This window comes from Zonotrichia leucophrys, chromosome 13 (assembly GCF_028769735.1).
Source record: "Zonotrichia leucophrys gambelii isolate GWCS_2022_RI chromosome 13, RI_Zleu_2.0, whole genome shotgun sequence".
NCBI classification, from domain to species: domain Eukaryota; kingdom Metazoa; phylum Chordata; class Aves; order Passeriformes; family Passerellidae; genus Zonotrichia; species Zonotrichia leucophrys.
The window spans coordinates 8143547-8163609 of NC_088183.1; the positions used below are offsets into that span (position 1 = coordinate 8143547).

Consider the following 20063-nt stretch of genomic DNA (forward strand, 5'->3'; position numbering starts at 1 on the left):
AAAAAAAAAAAAAGAAAAATCATTCTAAGAAGGGCTGGACAAAGGGTACAAAATGTCACATGGGGTGATAATGTATCCCCACAATACCCTTTCAGATGTAGAGAAGGAAGGGAAGGGCAATAGAGATGTCAAATGATTAATAAAAAATATGATGGCCATCATAGTACAAAGATATAAAATTTTCTATAGCGTGCCTTTCTTAAAGGAAAAAGCTTAGAAATGAACAATAACAACAACAAAAACCCAAAAGGGAGAAAGCCTCCTTTAATGAGATTTTAGAAGGAATCCCATTACAGAGAGAGAAGTGCAGCTTTGGCTGGAAGGGGGCTTTGTGGGGGCAGGGGAGAGGCCCTGCTCAGTCTGCCTGCAAAGCCTCTATGAAGCTCTAGCTCCATGTGCTATTTATTCATCCTAAGAAAGGGGGAACAGAGTTTTTCAAGTATTCAAAACTCATAAGCAAGTTAACTTTCTGCTCTCTTGTCTGGGAGGACTTTCAGCAAGGGGAACAGCCACAACCACCGTGCAGAGCAGCTCCTCTCTATTCCCTCCTAAAGTGGCAATAATCTCTATTGCTTTGTAGCCTATAAAGCAATAAAGAGCTGCTAAGATTAATTAAACTCTGAAGAGAAACTGAAGTGTTTAATCAATCACCAGTGCTGTTTGCTGCTGCTATACCATTCATAGGGATTATTATATAGCAATGTGAATTACAAAGCAAAGCAAAAGCAATATAAGAAGGGCATTGCTAGTCAATGTTTGGATCTCTAGTTCCAGCTATTGAGGACTTGCTTTTCCATGGTATTTGAAAACTATTAACAGGTCCACACTGACCATTCCCTTCAGCTGTGAGTGCTCAGCACTTCTGCAAATCAGGCCTCAGGGTTTCAAATCAGGAAACTGGAAAATTAGAAGATGCAGCTAATGACCCTTTGTGAAGAATCTGGCTTAGCAAGATGGGCACCATTGCAAAGGAAATCAGAGGCAGGGACTGCAGCAGAATTAAATTCTTCAGGAGAGCACACTTCAACTGCTCTGCCTACGTGAGGTTTTTGCTTCATCCTTTGCAATTTTGCTGCCTCTTGGGCTGTGCAGCTTTGGAAAAATATGATGGAACTGTTGGCTCCTCTACCCTGCAACGTGACATGGCCAAAACAACACTCTGTACTGAGTGAGAAAATTCTGCCATGGACCAAATGGTAGAAAATATGCAGTGAAAACCACATCATATTGCATACAGAAAAGAGTTGAATTAATCCTATCTAATAGATGGACTTGGCAACCTTTCCCAATTTCAAGTGTACTTTCAAAACTAAACAATTATTTGACAATGATTTTAAATATCAGAGGTATTTAAAAACATATTCAGGAAGCTTCAAAAGACGCTTTTCTCAAAAAAAGTGAAAACATGGCCTTGCATAATTCCCAGGCTGGTGACATTGAGGTGTGAGATAAGAAGAGAAACATGGTAATAAGCCTTTGAATTCATGCACAAATCCTGCATTTGTTAACAGTGTGTTTGCTCTTACATTCCATGTTAACAGTGGTTAACATCTTTATTGTAGCTATGGGAACATACCAGCAAATTATACATAATTCTAATTTTTTAAGATCATTTACAGAACCCTAAACATGTATAATGGTGATGTAGATCCCTACAAATTGGTATGAACTGCTTTAAACTCTTGTTCTTACAGAGCTGGCTTTATTTCTGTTGAAAGGAGGAGGACATCAAAGCTCCAGGATGGGTCCCTCTGATACAAATCAGCCCTGACTTTAATGGAGCTCTGTGGATTTGCAGCAGGCAGAGATCTTGGCTGTCTGATTTTCCAACTGACAACTCTCCTGTATGGAGAACTCCACTGAAAATAAGTATTCCCTACAACCTACAGACCTATGTGTATGGTTCAAGCCATGAATACTGAGAAATGTAAAGTCTAGTTGAAGTTAAACAATTGTGAAAAGACAGAGAAAAAAGAGTTTTCTGTAATGATAATAGCACTTACTGTATATTATATATGCTAAATACTCAAATCACTTTAGTGAAAAAAGCCATTCATTTCCTTTCATAATATGGTCAAGAGTAATTTCTGGCACAGAGATGTGAGAATCATCAGTGCAGCTTTGTGGAACTGATTACCATGTACTTCAACAGAGACCAGCAAATGCTATTTAAGGAGCAATTTGAATCACTGATGTGGTGATGCAGGAGCTGGTTATGTCTCCTTGATGTGGAAGGATAAGCTGTCACAACACTGACAATGCACAGAGCAACTATGAACTATCCTTACATTACTCCAGTGCAGGACAGAAATGGAAGTTTGCTTTCCTGTCCTTGTGCTGGCTCCTTTCCAGCCCAGTGACAAGGACATCTGAGCACCATGTGAGCACGTTCCCCCTGAGCAGAACCAGGAAGGATTAATGGGCATCTCCTGAGACCCAGGGAAATGAACAAATGCCTGAGGGACAGGATGTTAAGGGATAAAAGAATATGGCATGATCACACCAGGTTCATTTAGCCTAATGCACTGTGATGGTGGGAGAATGCGCTGTTGTCATTCTCCAGAAATTTCTTTCAACTTCCCATGATTTTTTCACTATTTAGAGCTGAGATAGATCAAAAATATGAATAAGAAACTAAAATTCCGATGCAATGACAAAGTGTCTTTGAAGTACACCAGGAACTCAAAGGCTTACATGGTAAGCAGAGTTACAAGCAAAATCATAGCCAAAAGAAAATAAAGAATATAATGAGATGCTACTGCACTCCTTAGGAGAAAAGAATTAGTGTTGTTGTTGTTATTATTATTATTACTGTTATTATTATTATTGTTATTATTATATTGTTATTATTATTATTATTATTATTATTATTATTATTATTATTATTATTATTATTATTATTATTATTATAGTTTCTGTGCTGCAGAAAATGTAATTAATGTAGTTTGAGATTATCAAAATAATTTACAAATTGGGATTGACAAGCTGAATCACCGCAATACTGACATTTAGCTTGTTCATTTCAAAGTGATGTCTCTGCTTCAAAAACTGTCAGATTTCATTTTTTAAAGAGTTTTTTAAAAGGTCTTTTACTTTACCATGAAGAATTACCCCCTTAAATCCTGACTCTCCAGTTCAGTCAGTAGACTAAAAAATCAATTATTTGCACAGTACTGGTTTTGGGGAAGAAGGCCAGAAGATGAGACAACCACATGCAAAAGTCATTGCAGAATCAAATGGAGAGTGAAAGAGAACAAATATGGGATTTATCCATAGGGCAGACAGAGCCTTACAAGAAGCTGTCTTCTATTACTAAATTATATTTAGAAATGTATGGTGAAAGGTAGGAGAAGAAACTTTGCTGTGAGTGGAGAAGTTGGCAGTGTCACAGCCACGTGGAGAACCCAAGTACTCCAGCCTGGCAAGAGGGCAGATGGTCTCTGCAAACTATTTTAACACTTCTTGGCAGAAGACAGCCATTAAATAAAGTAAGGGAGAAGTTGGTCTTCAAAATCTGAAAGAAATTAAAAGCATGGGCATGACACAACAGTCCCTGGAGCAAGGTAGGTGTCTACACAAAAAAACTGGAAAAGAGCCCTCTGGAAATCCAACTGAAATGTTTCTCTGTGGAGGACAGTAATTCTTGTTTTGGAAATCAGATGAGTACAGCAGTTGAAGCTGGAGATTTAAACCTCTGCTGGAGGTTTCCTGATGTGTGTGTGAGTCACAGGAGCTGGGTCTGCATTTGTTTACCTGTGCATTAATGTGAATCCCCAAGGCAATGTGAGGCTGAATCCATTAACATTAGCAAAGAGCATAAACAACTCAAGCAAAGGGGTTTGGCGGCACAAATGTTAAAGTGCCCACAACAAGAATGTTGGTTGGTATTTGACAACAGCAAGAGGAACTGAATTAAGAACATAGCCATGCACCTAGACTGTGTTTAGTGATATTCAAATTATGCAATTTGTTAAGGACTTTCTGTAGCTAGGCCATGTGGCATCTTTCCAATTCCATTTCTTTATGCAAAACAAATAATTTTGCATAGATTTGCATGTTACTAACAGGAGAAGAGACTTATTAACAACATAAATTACAACTCACTTCTATTTAATTTATTATCTTGAATTAGCTGATGAGTGTCCTCGAGCCTTATCTCTCTGTTTAGACACTAACACAGCACTTATCACTGTGGCATCAATGCCACTCTTTAGCCTTGATACAGAGCCTGGGATATGGACTCAAAACAGTCAGCTGTGAAATAAAGCAAATTGAATTTTGCCTTGTATAAGGAGGAGGAGAAGTCATTTGCAGAAGTCCAGGGCATTCTGTTCTATTAAAATAAATTTCCTAAAAGTATTGAATCCTGTAACTACTTTGCCCCAGCGGATTAAGAGGAGTACTTCCAGTAGAATGTGTGCACCCAGCTGCTTTGCAGACACCAGTCTAAATCTGAAACCAGTCCTTTATAGCCAGACTAACAAACTGCCCATAAAACCAGACAGCTGGCTGGATCTCTTCTGGCTACTTTCTTCTCCTCTCATTCATTGTGACCTACAGCTAAGGATGTTTTTCACACTGCAGACCCATGGAAAAGGCTCTCATAATCTTGTTAAAGGCTGGCACACTTGACTTGCACTACAGAATCCTGCATTTGTCTCTCCAGGGAAATAAACATTTTAAAGAGCCTTTGGACTTCAAAAATGCCTTAGACAAATATAACGGCCACTCTAGTAATAAGTGAATCAGTTTTCTACTCCTCACAAAAATGTCTACACCCAGGAATTTGGATTTTATGTGCCCTTATACAAACTCATCTACAGTTTGTTGTTTTGGTTTTTTTTTTTATTGCTCACATGTTCTCAAGGGAAAGCAATTTCTCTTTCAAGCAGCAGTGACTTTAGGAAGTCAAAGCATCCAATTGCTAGAGGACGGTTTACTTTACCTCTCATCACTGAAACCCTGCTGTGGAATACAATCTGTTTTGAGAAGAGCAGAGAGGTGAAGGACAAAAACAAATGGCAATTACTCAAAGCCTGTGAAGAGCTTGGAGACTGGTATTCTCTTGCATCTGAATTAGGGCAAGAAAATACACTGGTCAAAATGTTGCCAAGGATAATGCTCTAACACCGAGCAGACTGAAATTTGTCTTGCTGTCATGGAGAATATTAAGCAATATTATAATACTATGTAACATTTGCATTTACGGCTGCTTTTTAAGAAAGACTGAAGCAATTAGTTAACTTGCCTTTAGGACAGATGTTTGGCAAGGACACGATAAAATATTCACAGTTTGCACTGCTAACTCTCATTCCATTATTTCATAATTAAAACATTTCTTGCTACTTTCAGAACCTTGCCATACCAGTGAAAACAGCTTCTGAATTTGCCCCTTGACTATGTACTTGAAAAATAACTGCATTTCAGTCCAAATTCATGCAACACTTTTCTTAGGGATTCCACCAGTCCAAAATGTAACACATTTAATCCGTACTAGGGTATTTGAAGCACTACGAGAAATAAATAACAGTATTTTTCACTATCATAGTTGCTAGAGAAGCACTGTCTTTAGCATTAGTAAAAATAAGTTGGCCTAACAATACTTTTATAAACACAGTGACTCTGCCACAGAGAACCTCAAACTCACATATATCTGCAAAATTTCCAATTACAGAAACTGAAACTCCAATGATAATTGCAACATTATTGGGAATTATTTACAAACTTAAGGCATAGGTATCTACAAATAGAAGCACTTCTTGTAACATCTGCTGATAAAAATGATGCCCAAGCAAAACGTGTTTGGATCCAACACAGAAACGTGTTTGGAACCTGGTAGCAGTTTGCCATAAAATAAGAAAATAATCTCTTTGTATAGGAAGTTAAATGTAGGAGCAACTTTGTGGCCTTCACTAATCTTAGAGTGTGACACACGAGTCCAGGCTTGCTTAAAACATAAACTGCATTAATGTAATTCAGTTTCCCAAGGTCAGGAGGAGTTTATTTCCAATGCCTTGCTCTTAACAGTGCTGTCATACCACATGAAATAACAGCACCACATATCAGCAGCTCCTGAATTTCTTTTGAAACACAAAGGCCTGACAATGAATCTGCTTCTCAGGAGCTTAATATATTGTTTTCACTTGCATCTTCTTTATTGTAGCTCTTTTATACCTGTACTTCAATTGCACATGGCATCTTTCCTTTATTGAGGGCTGCAGTTAATCAGCTGGTTCCATAAAGCACCACATAAATTCTGTTTTATGAATTCTTTGTCACAAGAATGTAGCCAAATGCCTCATGTCCCAAGACTAAGCAGTAACACATCACCTTTGCACAGCCTTGCAAAACCATATGGAAATTACAGCAGCTCATGAACAGAACACCTCAATCACCTTTACTGTGTTAGGGATGGTAAGGAAAAAATAGAAACCAGTGATGTTTAACAGACATGTCTTAAAAAAGAGTGAGGAAAAGAAAGACAGAGAAAGTCAGCCTGGGTATGAGTGGATAGACATTTGCAAGGTTGCCTTTCAATGCAAGAACGTTGGCAGTGTGAAGTGCTGCCATGAGCTCCCATTTTCCAAAATCCCTTACAAGTAGCAGATGTCTTTCACCTTCCCTCATTCATTTCACACCCTAAGCTATATGACTACAAGAAAAAAAATCTAAAAAAATTATATGCAAAAATAATTCTTTTTCCACTTAATGCATACTGAGAGAATGGACTTAAACCTGTATTTATATTATCATTTAAATACCTATACCAGGCTTCTTTCTCCCTTTAGCTTCTCCAAAGTAGCTCTAACAAATCTTTTCAGTAGTGCTGTAGAGTTAACTTTTAGGAGACAGGACTTTTTATGAGGTTTTTGTATCAAGAGCAAAGAAGTCTGTGACAGGAATGGCTCAGCTCTAGACTAAAGCAGTGAAAAACTCACTCAGTCTCTTATTTTATCTTGGAACTCTCTCTGATAGAGCATTGCTGACCTAAATATACAAAAAAGCCCCAGACAAAGTCTTACCAATGTCCTGTCAAGAATTGCCAGTATTTCTGGAGATGCCCCTCCTGACATCCCTGAGGTTTAAATGTCTTTTTCACAGCCCAGAGCTGCTCACAGTTATTCTGTGACCAGCAGCACAACTGAGGCCTCTCCTCCTCCAGACATTTCTAACCAAGGAGCACTTAGACAAAGCAGATGTTCACATTATTACCCCAAGTGTATAATTATGCACTTTGTGCTAATGAACTTCTTCCCATTTCTATTGCTCCAGCTCCCAAGGACATCCAATTGAAAATACAAAAAGGAACTTTTTTTTAAAAAAAGAGTGAAATACTGTCCAGTGGTTTTTGCAAACGACTCGATTTCTTGGCATAATGTAAACTGAACAGATAACAATTCCTTCCACTTGCTTGTTTATTGAAAAATCCATTGTAATCATTTATTGCCTTCAGGGTAACAGCATTCTCAAATGCACTTACTCTATACACTATGCAGCATAATCCTCATACAATTAAAAAAAATAAATCAAAACAGTTAAAAGTTATATTTGCTGGTAAAAAAACTGTGCTTTAAAAATTCTGATCTTGTATTTTTTTTTTTGTTCAGAACTTCTTATTGCTCATGGGATTTTACTAAATTGAGGAAAATGTTTAATATATAAGCTTCATGTACCAATCTCAAATGTACAATATCAAGACTTCTATTAAAGATTTTTTATTTGTAATGTCCAGAATACTGGTGTCAATATTTAAAATGAAAGGGAAGCATGATATATAGTTCATAACACTGGTTAGTTTTGTGCCTTTGGCAATTTCCCTCAAACTGAGTCTCTACTGCCCACCAATAATCTAATTTAGAGATAAGAAACTTCATATATGAGATGCTTCTCCCAGTGCCTCTGCAGCCCATCAGGCTCAGAGGAAAGGACTGCAGATGTGGGAAGGGTATTTTTTACACAGGCCAATCTCATTGCACTTTGTCTCCATATCCCAGTGCTGAGGTATCACTCCAGCACATTTCCTGCTAGGAGCTTATGGAAAATACTGAATTCACAGGGATGGTTTGCAGACCTTGAGTTTTCCACGCATGAAACCCAAGGTTTGTTTGTTTTTGTTTGGTCCCATTCCGAAAACAGGAGATCCTGCTGTTCCAAAGTTCTTTCTGGTGTTTTTCCTGGGTTTCATTTCAACCAAACAGCTCAGGCAGGAGCTAATTAATCCCTTTGTGAGAACAACAAACCGGAATGAGGCACCTTTTTCTTTATATAACTATTTTTTTAGCCACACCTGAATGTTATTGTATAACATTACCAGAGGATGCAACACACTTGAGAAATACGTGGGCATTGCTTTTTCACAGTGAGTTATTACAGAGATAAACAACCATGAACCAGAAATGTTTGGAAAATCATGATAAAGAGAGAAATATGGATATTTTGTTGTCACTTCACAGTCCCAAATGAAGCCTAATTCTGGTGATCTCAACTAAGATGCCCAGGATTTTTCAAAAGATGGTATCCCTTTTGCTTTTCCTTTTGCATCCTTAACTCTCCATGGACATTTGAAACCTTTTCAAGAACTGAGAGCTTAAATCTGAATTTCAGTCATGAATGATCAACGAGGCATTTGTAACATGCATCTTGCTGTCTGGAATGACAGTGACATGATTTTATTTTACCCAGTTTTCATTTTTCCTGCTGACAGGGGTTCCCTGATAAGCAAGTACTTGCTGCTACAGACTATACTTAAAATTTGGACAATTTCTGACTGTTGTCTGTGCCTGATAACACCTGAACCCCAACTATCTTTGTAAACAAATAGAAAAATAGGTCACAGTGATAGTAAAATCACCTTCAGACAAGCAAGATGGAGCCAAGACTGTAAATTATTCAATCCAAACACATAGTGATATCATTGTATAGTCTCATAAAAGAAAATGTTTCCCTATAAACACAGCCTTCTAAACTATTAATGAAATTGGAATATAATATTACAGAAATGTAGTTAAGACCAAGTTTGAAAATCAGCACAGAGTAAACAGATTGCTTAGATATAATCTTAACCACTCTGTATGTTATTATTAATTAGAAATATTATAAAATCTTGTCTGAATGCTTGTAGGGTCAAAGAATTTATAATTCAGCTCCAAATTTGAGATTTGACTGTCCAAGCTAATCCCAAGGACTGCTCCAGAGAGGCTGCATCAGGAAACCTGCAGAGAAGGTCAAACTGCAATTTTGAGTGACCAATCCAGTTTTCAGAGTTTGACCCTGAATCTGTAAAAAACACTAAATGTTGAAAGATTGATGTTTTAATATTTGGGGCATAAAAATCTATGGTGGTTGCCTAGAAGCTTCTCCATCATTTATTTTTTTGTGTTGCAGGATATTTTAGTGTTTTTGTGTGCATGTTGGACTCCTATTTGACAGAGATGGGCCTGAGCCAAATCATTCAGATTTTAGTAATTTAGTAAAGATTCTCATTCTAGTCCACATCTAAGACAGCTACTTCAGAGAAAACAGATAACATTATTTTTTGATTTACATGCAGTCCATTAAACTGAATTACAAAAAAAATGCAATTCTTCAAAGGCAAATTAATGTAGAAAGGTCCCTGTTGGGGCAGTGGAAGCTATAAAATATGCAAGGATATATATTTGGAATGAGGTGGTGATATCACAAATGCCATCTTCCTTCTTCTGCACTAATAAAGAATTAGAAATTGAAAAAACCAAGAACTAATTTGCCACAATACTGCATAAAAAGTTACAACCTGTCTTGAATGATCAATTAATCTCTAGGCTATACTCATTTATACCTCTATAGACTCAGAATAACTTAACCCAAAGTAACTAGCTCAACACTGTTGATGGAACTATTCCAGGTTTATACTGGAATAACTAAAGATGGAATTTAGTCCTTAAGATACCAAAAGGAAAAAACTCAAACAACCCAGAAACTGGAAAAATATGTATTTGAAACATCCTAAGTCTCATTTTCCTCTGTGTTTTACTGAAAACGTTTGGGGCTTTTTTTTCCCCTCACACTGGGATGTTTTACCTTTAAGACCACAATGATAAGCACTATAATTTATTTCATTGTCAGGTTTCCAGAGATTTTTCAAACTTCTTCTTGGAATAAATGTTAGGGAAATATTCCCAACAATGCATAAATCAATATCCGTGAGAAAAAGCTATATGGAAGCAGTCTTATTTATTTGATTTTGTTTATGATGAGAGAAATTTTAGTGCTCTAATTATCATTATCAGCACACAAACACCTGCTGTTACTAGATGGTGTTTCTATTAACACAGTGTGCCACTTCAATAGTTTTTTGTTGGCAATCCAAAATCAAATTACTTCTTGTCTGAAAATTATTGTTACTTGCTGACACAAAGTGTTTACTATGTCTGTCATTTTCTAACCTTTTATTTATGCCAGAAAAGGAAATCAATAGCCATTTAAACTTTTTTTTTTTAATGCTGTTTATGAAACCAACAACCATTGAGCTGACTCAGTGTGCTCTCTTTGGTTTTGTGGTTTTATGCATCCCAGTATCCTTTGGGATCCTCTATCCTTTGTGTGTCCAGGTGGGAAGCTGTCTGCAGGGTCAGGGATCCAGGTGATGCCCACACTGCCCTTGGGACCTGTGGCCCTTTTAGATTTGGGTTCTGTATCAAATTTAATGTAGAACTGAGCAATCCACAGCTACTGGTTACATGGATGAGACCCACCAAATCAATTTTTTCAGTATTATTTCTATTTTAGCAGGTGACCACTCCAGGGGAAGGGGTGAAACCTGTATTTACTGCTAAGCCTGGGTAAATGAACTGCTATAAATGCTTGAGAAAACATAAGACTTGACTCAGCCTCAGAGACATGCCAGGGATTTAACACAGCCTTAAAAGTTCTCTCTGCAAAGATTTCAAAAGGATTGAAAAGAATACCCTACTGTTTTTAATATAATTACACCACAACACAGTTATTTTTATGCAGTTCCTGTCTCCTGCTGCCATCTGGGATTAGTCCTTATTTAGCAATGATGAGGAATTATGTCTCATGTCCTGGTTCAGCCTTGAAAATTATGTCAGGAATTTTGGCCCAACGTGATTCTCTTGCCATGATAACCTGTTAAAGAGATGCATTTACCCAAAGGGCAAATCCTGCTGACAGGGATGTTGCTGCTGCACTCAGCATCCTCTCAGCAAGCACCTGAGAGCAGCAAAGTGCTGCCTGCTCCTCCCTTCTGTCAGTGCTGCCTCTAAAGCAGATGTTGTCTGCTGTATTTTGGAGCCTGCTATAATTTGATCAAATCCATAGAAGATCATGCCAAAAAGTGACAGCTAGTCAATGGATGGTATCATCCTTAACCTGTTATCTGTCTGGGGCCTGCTGCAATCAATGCTTTTGAGGCAAGTTCCAAACCTTTAGAGCCAGATCAAAACACAACATTTCTACAGGGGACACTTCTGTCTCCTTTTCAAGTTCATGTCAAAGCAGCCTTCACAAAGCACCTGGGTGCTTTCTGTGCATAATTGCTGAAAGCACAAAAAATATTTTAATTCATATTCCTTGGTAAAAAAAGCATTAAGGTATCACAGCTCCAAACCTAAATTTACTCTCAGGCCTAACCAAGTTTTTTTGGCTGATTTTCCTTTAGGACACAATTATGATGGAAAACACAGCAACCTGAAAATTTGCTTTTAATTTCCATTGTATGAATACTTTGTACATATAATTCAGAACATCAGTATGGGAATATTGAATGGTGGTGAAATATCCAATAGTATTTGCTCAAGTTGAAAAGTGATTTTAGATTTGATGTTTGAAATCTCTCTATATTTCTCTTTAGCAGAGCTTTGAGCTCTTAAATGCTACCATTTTGGCTGTTTGCACCTACATGCTACAATATGCTGCTCATATACTGGTGCAAGAGAAACTTAGACTTGGTTATTCAATGATAAAGTTTGCAATTCACATTATGTGTTGTCCAATTATACACACAGACAGTTGTATTTGGGAACAGGAATAAACACTACATTAATTCTATATCTGGCCTTTCCCCCATCAGCTCTTGCTTTTGTCCAGTGCACAAAAGGAGGATTCATGTGAGGTCAAGCAGCAGAACAGCCCTCAGCCATCCCTGCTCTGCTCTTTCTTCTGATGCTTGCAAGAGCTTGACTTTGCTGGCTCAGGCTTGGAGCCATTGGCTTTTGCTTCCACGAGGAGTGGGTGACACCAACAGCCATCCATGGGGAGCAGAGCTATCTGTCCTTGCCTGCTTCCTGACTTTCTTTAATCAAATATTAATTGGGTGCAGTCACTTACTTCACTACTCACAAGCAGTATCTTGCAGAAGTGAAAAAAAGTGAATCTTTCATGCTTTGGGGATGCTTTTCCATGCTTTTGGCATAAAGACTGATCTGCTTGTGTGAAAGCTTGCAAGCAAGGAAATTGTATTGGTAATAGTAATTATTATTTACAGAAACTACATAACTGAGATTTACTTGAGTAAGTTCATTTTATCATGTAACAAATTAAAAAACTGAATCGCAGTATTCACACAGAAAATTCTGGAGCAAAAATATCAGATCCTGCATAGTTTAGAGCTAACAAACCTACTATTTACTGATGAAGTCCAGAGGAAAAAACCTACCTGGTTTTCATGAGATATACTAGATCTTTGAAACCTTAATTTTGGAATGCTTTTCTTTTATTATTCCCAGAGTTTGAGGCTCAAGTAAGTAACTTAGAAATCTACCTGGACATTCAGTGTCAGAAGGAGCCTTTTTTCAAAACTAAAGCCACAAAAGGAAACATTTCCTGACAAATCTGCACCAATTTCAAATCAACCATGTTCATGACTCATACTTCATCTTCATAAACTTTAAAATTATGTACTCTGCAATGATGAAAATCTGTGAACAGCAATTTGAAGCTGAAATATTTGCTGAAAGTGGATTTCAGGACTTTAAATTTTTTAGTTGTCAGTCATTCAGACACAAGAAGTAATACAACTCATTTGGGAAACAAGACTGTGGTTTCTTCCAATGAATTTCATGCACTGAGTGCTCTTTTTATATAGGAAAGGAACATTAGACCTTCTCATCCATCACACCCAATAGGGCTGGTAGTTAAATGCTACAATTCATACCCTAAACAGTGTAGATTCTTGATCAAGCTTGCCAAGACCTATTCTGCAACTTAAAAATGTTCCCTTGATTCTCTTTAGAAATTTAAACAACACTTGGAATATTTGAATATATTTCCTTCTGCTTATTGACTTTATATTCCCCTTATCAAGATAATAAAATTTCCTCAGAAGTTGCCTTGGGCATTTTTGCAAGGTCAGAAGCACACAATGCACAGACAGGGATAAACCTACTTTAAATTACTGCATCCACTCATGCTCCAGTGGCTCTGCAACCCTGATGGCAACAAATGAAGTCTGGTGTGCTGGGAGCACAGCACTTTGAAAGCACAGAAAGGGTATGGTCAGACAGAGCCCTGACAGGCTGTTAAACATTTACCACCCTGCCTGAGCACCTCCACCACTAACAGAGACCAAACAGCAGTCACAGAGCAATGGGAGAAGCTTACAGAACCACATTATTGCAACCACAAATTCACACCTGCCAAGAGACAGCCCAGCCATTGCACTGCGTTGGTGTTTTGATAGAATGAACAGCACATTCAAGGCAAGAATCTCTCCACTTGCCAGGAGCTTCTGAAGAACTGAAACAGTTTGTTTCTTTTCTGAACTTATTTAGGGTGGGTTTTTTGGAAGCTTCTTTTGGTCTAAAAATAAGTTCTGCTTGATGAGGACTCAACTTTCTATCGCAAAGAGGTACCTGAGAACCACCAGCAGACAAGGTTCTGTGCCTTAAATAATTTCTGTCACTGAGAGACAGAAATCACTAGAATTTCTAGTCCTTTACTTTTGTTGAAATTATAGCCTTATTCATTTTACAGAACTAAATCAGAGGGCATACACACTCTGGAAGGGCAGCTAACCTCAGGGCAGTTTACAGCTCAACCTCTGTCTCTGGGTAGCCAAGTTGAAAATCAGCAGCTATCATAGAAGCATATTGTAAATCTGGGATGCTGCTATGACTTATGAAGCATATCAAGTGTTTGGATAAATCAAAGGAATCTAAATGGCTTAAAACAGCAAAAAGTAAAAGCATTAGGGCTTGTCTTCTTTGCCAAAATCTTCCATTAGTACCTTCACAGAGACCTGTTTTCTACCTCTCAGACACTGATTCAAAATTCCATTTAAGAAAATGAAGAACATGATCCTGCCATCTCCTCAAAGATTTAACTTTATGGTAGAAAGATTTTATTGTTGTTACTTGCCATTAAAGGTAATAATTCTGGTGTAGTTTTCTTTTGCTTGCATTCGTGCTATTTTATTAATGTCTCCATAGCAGCAGTTAGCATTACAAAAGGAATTCCAATTTTTAACATGATTATTAGTCTTCATTTTCATCCTCAAAGCTGGGATGTTTTCGAAGCAGCTCAGGGAGGAGGAAGGAATAAGACTCAGACACCACAGTCCATTGTTACCTCTGAGCACATACACTTAGATTGCTTTCCTTTGATGCTGCTGCCAATTTTATTCACAAGCGTATAAAAAAAAGGTCATGACATTTAGAATTACACTACTTTGGAAATTAAATGTTCCTTTAAATTTTTAATTTCTGAAAGTAATTTATCATGGAATAACATTTAAATATGGTTGAATGAATGTGTAAAGATTAATGCAAACTTTCTCCAAACTGCAAGTTCACAACCACATATGTTTAACCTTGTTGTGTAATAGGTATAAAAATGTTGATATGTGAGCTTGAAGAGCTGCATTTCCATTTTGCTGGAAGCATTTGCACTGTTATTCTCCTTAGTATTTTTCCATTGGCATGTCTGTATAAGGCATGAGGTTTAGCTCTCAATCATTTTCTACTTAACATTACACTTCACAAACCTGGCAACTAAATAAGGAGCAAAAATGAATCCCAATGGTCTGCAGAGCTTTTTCACATGAAATTTTATGTGACAAATCAAACTACTGATTTTTAGGCTAATTCAGCAATATTAATGATATTATTGTAGCATATGAGAAAATAAAATAATTTTGTGTGAACACTTGAGAAAGCACTAAGATAACCAACATTAATAATAGTATTATTATTATTACTATTATTATTATTAATAATAATAATAATAATAATAATAGTATAATCGTCACCAGGGCAATGGCAGGAGCATTGCTAGTTCAAGTTTGGCCTCTTGAAAAGCCCTCAGGAAAGTTGCTCTGCAGATCACCCAATTCATTAAATTAATGCTTTGTTGGTTGGAGTTAAAGTTTGAGTCAGGCAAAACAAAAGCCTGGGTTTCAGAATACATATACCCTGTCAAATTGCATTTATCAAGATAAGGGTTATTAGAATCTTTTTTCTCTTGTGTGAATGAAATTGTAAGCTTGAAATGTCACTGAAGATTTATTAATCTGATACTCCTTCTGATAAGGGCAAAGAAATAGAAAGGGCAGAGAAAAAGAAATATTTCTTGTAGCCTGATAAGGACTACAAGAAATAGAAAATATGAATAAGGCAATTTATCAGTGGGCATTCTGTAACTAAAAGACTCAAACCACACAAAGCGATAGTACAGTTATATATTGATTTCAGAACACTGCCATCTACAATACTTGGTCAAAGTTTGAGAGCTGTGCAGAAGAATGTCTGCAATTTTCAAAAAATGATACTAAATCTGAATTTTCAAACTGTAGGCTGGAGTAACACTTGTTCTAGAAAGTAAATGGAGGCCTAAAGTATATTTCCTTTCCTACTTTCTTTTAAAATTTTTCAATATTTCCATTTGAAAAGCCAAGATTTAGTTTTCCTACGATACTCTCTCAAGTAGGAGTTAACTTTGCAGAAATTAAAGAGTTTGAAAGAATACCTATTTAAAAAATGACTAGTTGTACCACACCTCTTTCTCAGAATGCCTTACATAGAAAAGATGCCAGTTAAGAAAAGTCTTTCTTACATTTTTACAAGAACATAGCAGGAGCCAAATCATCTGCCATGATTTCAATAACAGTTCAACTTACCAGTTTTCTCTGTCTTGTGTTTTAAACTTTCAGGTCCTGGCAGGCAGGGGCAGGGCCCTTCACATCGAGCTGTGATGGTTTTACCAGAAGTACAGGCATGGAACTCCATCTTGCACTACAAGCATAAAAAAAGAGCAAGGATACTATTTAGGACAAGATATAAAATAGTAGATGTCAATTAAATGAGAAATTGTGTTATCATTAATGACATTGGATAGATTGCAAAACTTCAGTCTCTGATGCAAATACTTGTATAAGATAACACTGACTATTCCTTGTGTTTGTTGCTTTCATTACCTACATTTTAGTTCTGACTTCCTCCAAGAGCTTTGTGCCTGTGTAGTTGCCCTTTGCTCAGTGACTGCCCCGTGGGTATTTCCCCATTCTGTGCCCAGAAGCACCAGTGGCTGGACACTGGAGTAATGCAGTAATAAAATGAAGTGAAAGGAAACAGCCCAGAAACACAAATGTTCCCTTTGGCTCGATACCTAGTGAACCAAATTCAGCTCTATTTTTTGTCCTCTTCAAGCCCTGCTTTTACAAGACCAGAATCCAAGGGCTTTTGATACACAGGGGAGTGCTGCCTGTGGTGCCCAGGCTGGAGCTCCTCTCTGCAGGGATTGCTCCCTGCCAAGGAAAATGGGAATCCAGGGCTGCAAAATCCCTTTGATCTGAGTTTTATTGAAGATTATGATTCATTTAAAAGCAGGCCAACATGTTTACACAGTGGGACAGACATGTTTTGACACAGCTGAAGGACACAGAGCCTGGACCATGGTGTTACCATGGAGGATGCAGTGGGCAACTGGAGCTCACTGGGCAGCAGCCACTGCTGACACCCAGAGCATCATCCTCTGCAATTCCGGTACAGGGGAGCCAAGAGAACAGAGCAGGATGTTGTTACAAGATAAATACCTCCTGCTTTGAAAGTACTGCAAATACCTTGGCTTTGCCTGTGTTTATTTTTGCTAGAAGGGCTCATGGTGGCCCAAGCTTTAATCTAGCAGCAGGGGACCATTATGCTGTGCCTACATCCCATTCTGTTGACATTATCCCCCCACCATCCTCAGCTTCAATGCATCAGGGTGTTTCTGTGCTCTCTGTGATGTCCTGCCCTTCTCATTTAGAAAATGCAGGGCCACACACAAGCTTGCAAGTGTGCAAGCTTGGCTTGTACTTTACACCAATTTTCCCCAAGACTGAAGGGAATATATGTACTTATTTTTCAACTGTTTGCTCCTAAATACACTTTGCTCAGAGCACAAAGACAAGAGAGAGCACATCAGAAGGAAAGGAGAACAGGAGAAAGGACAACACTGAGTGCAGTCCTGAAGGCAATGACTTTCTGCAGCATATTTTGATAGTCAATGTGTTATTGAGAACACAGGCATAAATCTTCTTCCTGCAGCTGGAGTTGATCATTTAATCCCTTACAGAACATCAATTACTTACATATTTTATTATGCATAATAAATGTAAATTATGTATCTAAGCATTAGCAATTATACTTCAAATACCAACCTTTAAGATGGCACCAGCCTATTTCAAGCCTGTGCAGTTAAGAAAGGAAGAATTTTATACTTAAAAACATCAAGGCAAGTTTTTCCTCAGCTATCCAGACAATTGATAAAAATGACACCCAAAAAGCTAAACACAAACCAAAAAAAAGAAGCTGCTTAAATGGTTTGTATTATCTGAGGGCAAGGAGAAGAGCCCAGCTTGAAGATCACAATGCTGCAGTCATTAATCACATGTGAGTACGATTACACCCATGATTAACCACATTACATTCCCACCATGCTTGTTTGGGATGTTTGGTGTTGAGGGATGAAGATTAAAGAATTCCATCATTTTAAATATTAAATTAGGATAATACTAACTGCTTTTCAACACCTAATCACTGTATGTAGCTCTTTCTTCCTTCCCTAGAGGAAAACATGGAGATCTCTTACTTTGCATGTGATGGTGTGCTTACTCACTGTAACAACCTACACAAGTGGGTCAGCTTTGGATTTAATGACTTTGCCTAAGCCTCACTAAGTGATATTCAGAGGCAGAGTGGCCACAGAGGATGTCTTGTGGAGCAATAATGACTTTTTGGATTATTCTGCCACTGGATCTACAGCATATAAGGAGCCTGCTGGCTTTCTCCAGACCATGGACAATAAAATGATACACTGTGCTTGGAAACACCCTCAGTCTTTCACACCAAAGGGACATTATACATTTTGCAGACATGAGTCACAAAGCTCCTTGCAGTGATTGTGCACAGGATTCCATGGGAGCAGCCCCACAGTTTGGGGCCAGTCCCTCTCATTTCAGGGGACTCATTTTGCCACTGATATGATTGGAAATGCCTCAACTCTCTGCTGAGCTGCTCTAGTAGAGCTCCCTAGGTTGTGCAAGCTTTGTATTTTTCTGCAGCCTCCCTGGTGTGTGAACTGCATTTGTTTACTCTGAACCCCAAGGCCCACATAAACATCTCTAAACTATTTTACTGCAAATGGAAAAGCAGCTCTGTTATTTGTTGCTAAATGTATATGGAGATCAATAAAGTATATGAGGGGAGAAATGGTTGAACATATTCATGGAAAATTCATAAATTAATTTATTCAACGAAGATGTGGGAAATTACTGCAGAGTGTGTTTTGGTTAAAGTGTTCCCCTGAGAATCCACTACTTGTATAATGATTCCCTCTTTATTGTCAGTGAATCTACAGCAATGTGCTTTGCATAAGCATTCACATTTGAGGGAGAAAGGAAATAGCTACATAAAATTTATTCCTAGCTATTTTATTCTTGTCTGTTAGTCTCCAGCCTCCAGTCCCTACTAGAGGAGAATCTAGATTATTTATTTTTTTAATGATATAATAAAACAGTGAATCTCTGCCTTTATTCTGGCTTTCAACTTCTGGCAGTCATGTTTTCTTCTAACCTGCAAGTAAGTAATCCTGTGGAAAAAGTTCCTGTGATCTTTTCTGCAAGGGTGTGTATTTGACTACTGAATGTGTTCATGGACAGCTTGGTACAGCCCAGTGCATTAATGCTGTGAAGAGCTTTGCATCCTGACACAAGCAGCTCATGGATTTGCTTACAGCACAGCCAGGTACAGCAGCACCTGATGGCACCTTTCAGTGGCAAAGCAAAGTAATTGAGATGTAACAGGATGGCCCAGGGGGCCTGGGACATTTTGTGTGATTGATTCACAAGCAAATAATCAATAACTGAAAATTTCTTGTAGTCATACTAATACAGGAGAAAGTGCTAGGTTCCAAACTTCTGTTGCTTCTATCATTAATTTAATGTGAATTAACCAGGAGGGTATGTAGGAATTAGCAGACAATATACATGACAAAGATAAACAGGAAATCTCATTTGAGAAAGAGTGAGCACTGAAACAGGAGGTTAAATTTTATAGTATACTAATTAAGCATTAAACTCCTGAGATATTACATCATATTAATGGCAGTGTCTCTAAACCTGTTGTTGAACAGTGCTCTTGCCTGGAAGACACTGCATTTTTATCACCCTACAGCTTTTCACATTTTCACCAAGAATGATTTCAGTGCAGAGTTTGTTTTATGGTGCATCTTTTGTTCACTCACAATATGTCTCTTCGAAACTACACATACAAATAACAAAAGCTCATTATTTTCTACCTTATCTTTTACCCAGTGGCTGCCACAGGCAGAAGCTAAAATTTCCTAAAATTATAGCATGTATATATTTTTAGTCCACAGTTTCTTGATATCAGTAGTGTTCCCTACCTATCTGTCTTAGCAGATAATTAGAATCCATTGGAATTCAGACACCCTTTTGAGAGGGGTTGTTTGTTTACAAGCTTTAGAGCTGTGCTTGCCATTGCTTCCTTAGCTGGGACTCTTATCACCATTTTCTTTATAAGCCTCTCCTTCCAGTTTTCATCAGATGGAAAACAAAATACAGTATTTGG

The 20063-nt window shown here is 37.8% G+C and overlaps 1 protein-coding gene across 1 annotated transcript in view; it reads right to left on the reverse strand.

Moving 5' to 3' along the window:
- The window catches only part of SPOCK1 (SPARC (osteonectin), cwcv and kazal like domains proteoglycan 1), a 265333-nt gene that overhangs the window by 40384 nt on the left and 204886 nt on the right, over positions 1 to 20063 (reverse strand). Inside the window, exon 6 of the mRNA XM_064724567.1 lies at positions 16112 to 16226. Within this exon, the coding sequence (XP_064580637.1) occupies positions 16112 to 16226 (115 nt within the window). The remainder of the gene's footprint in view (positions 1 to 16111; positions 16227 to 20063) is intronic.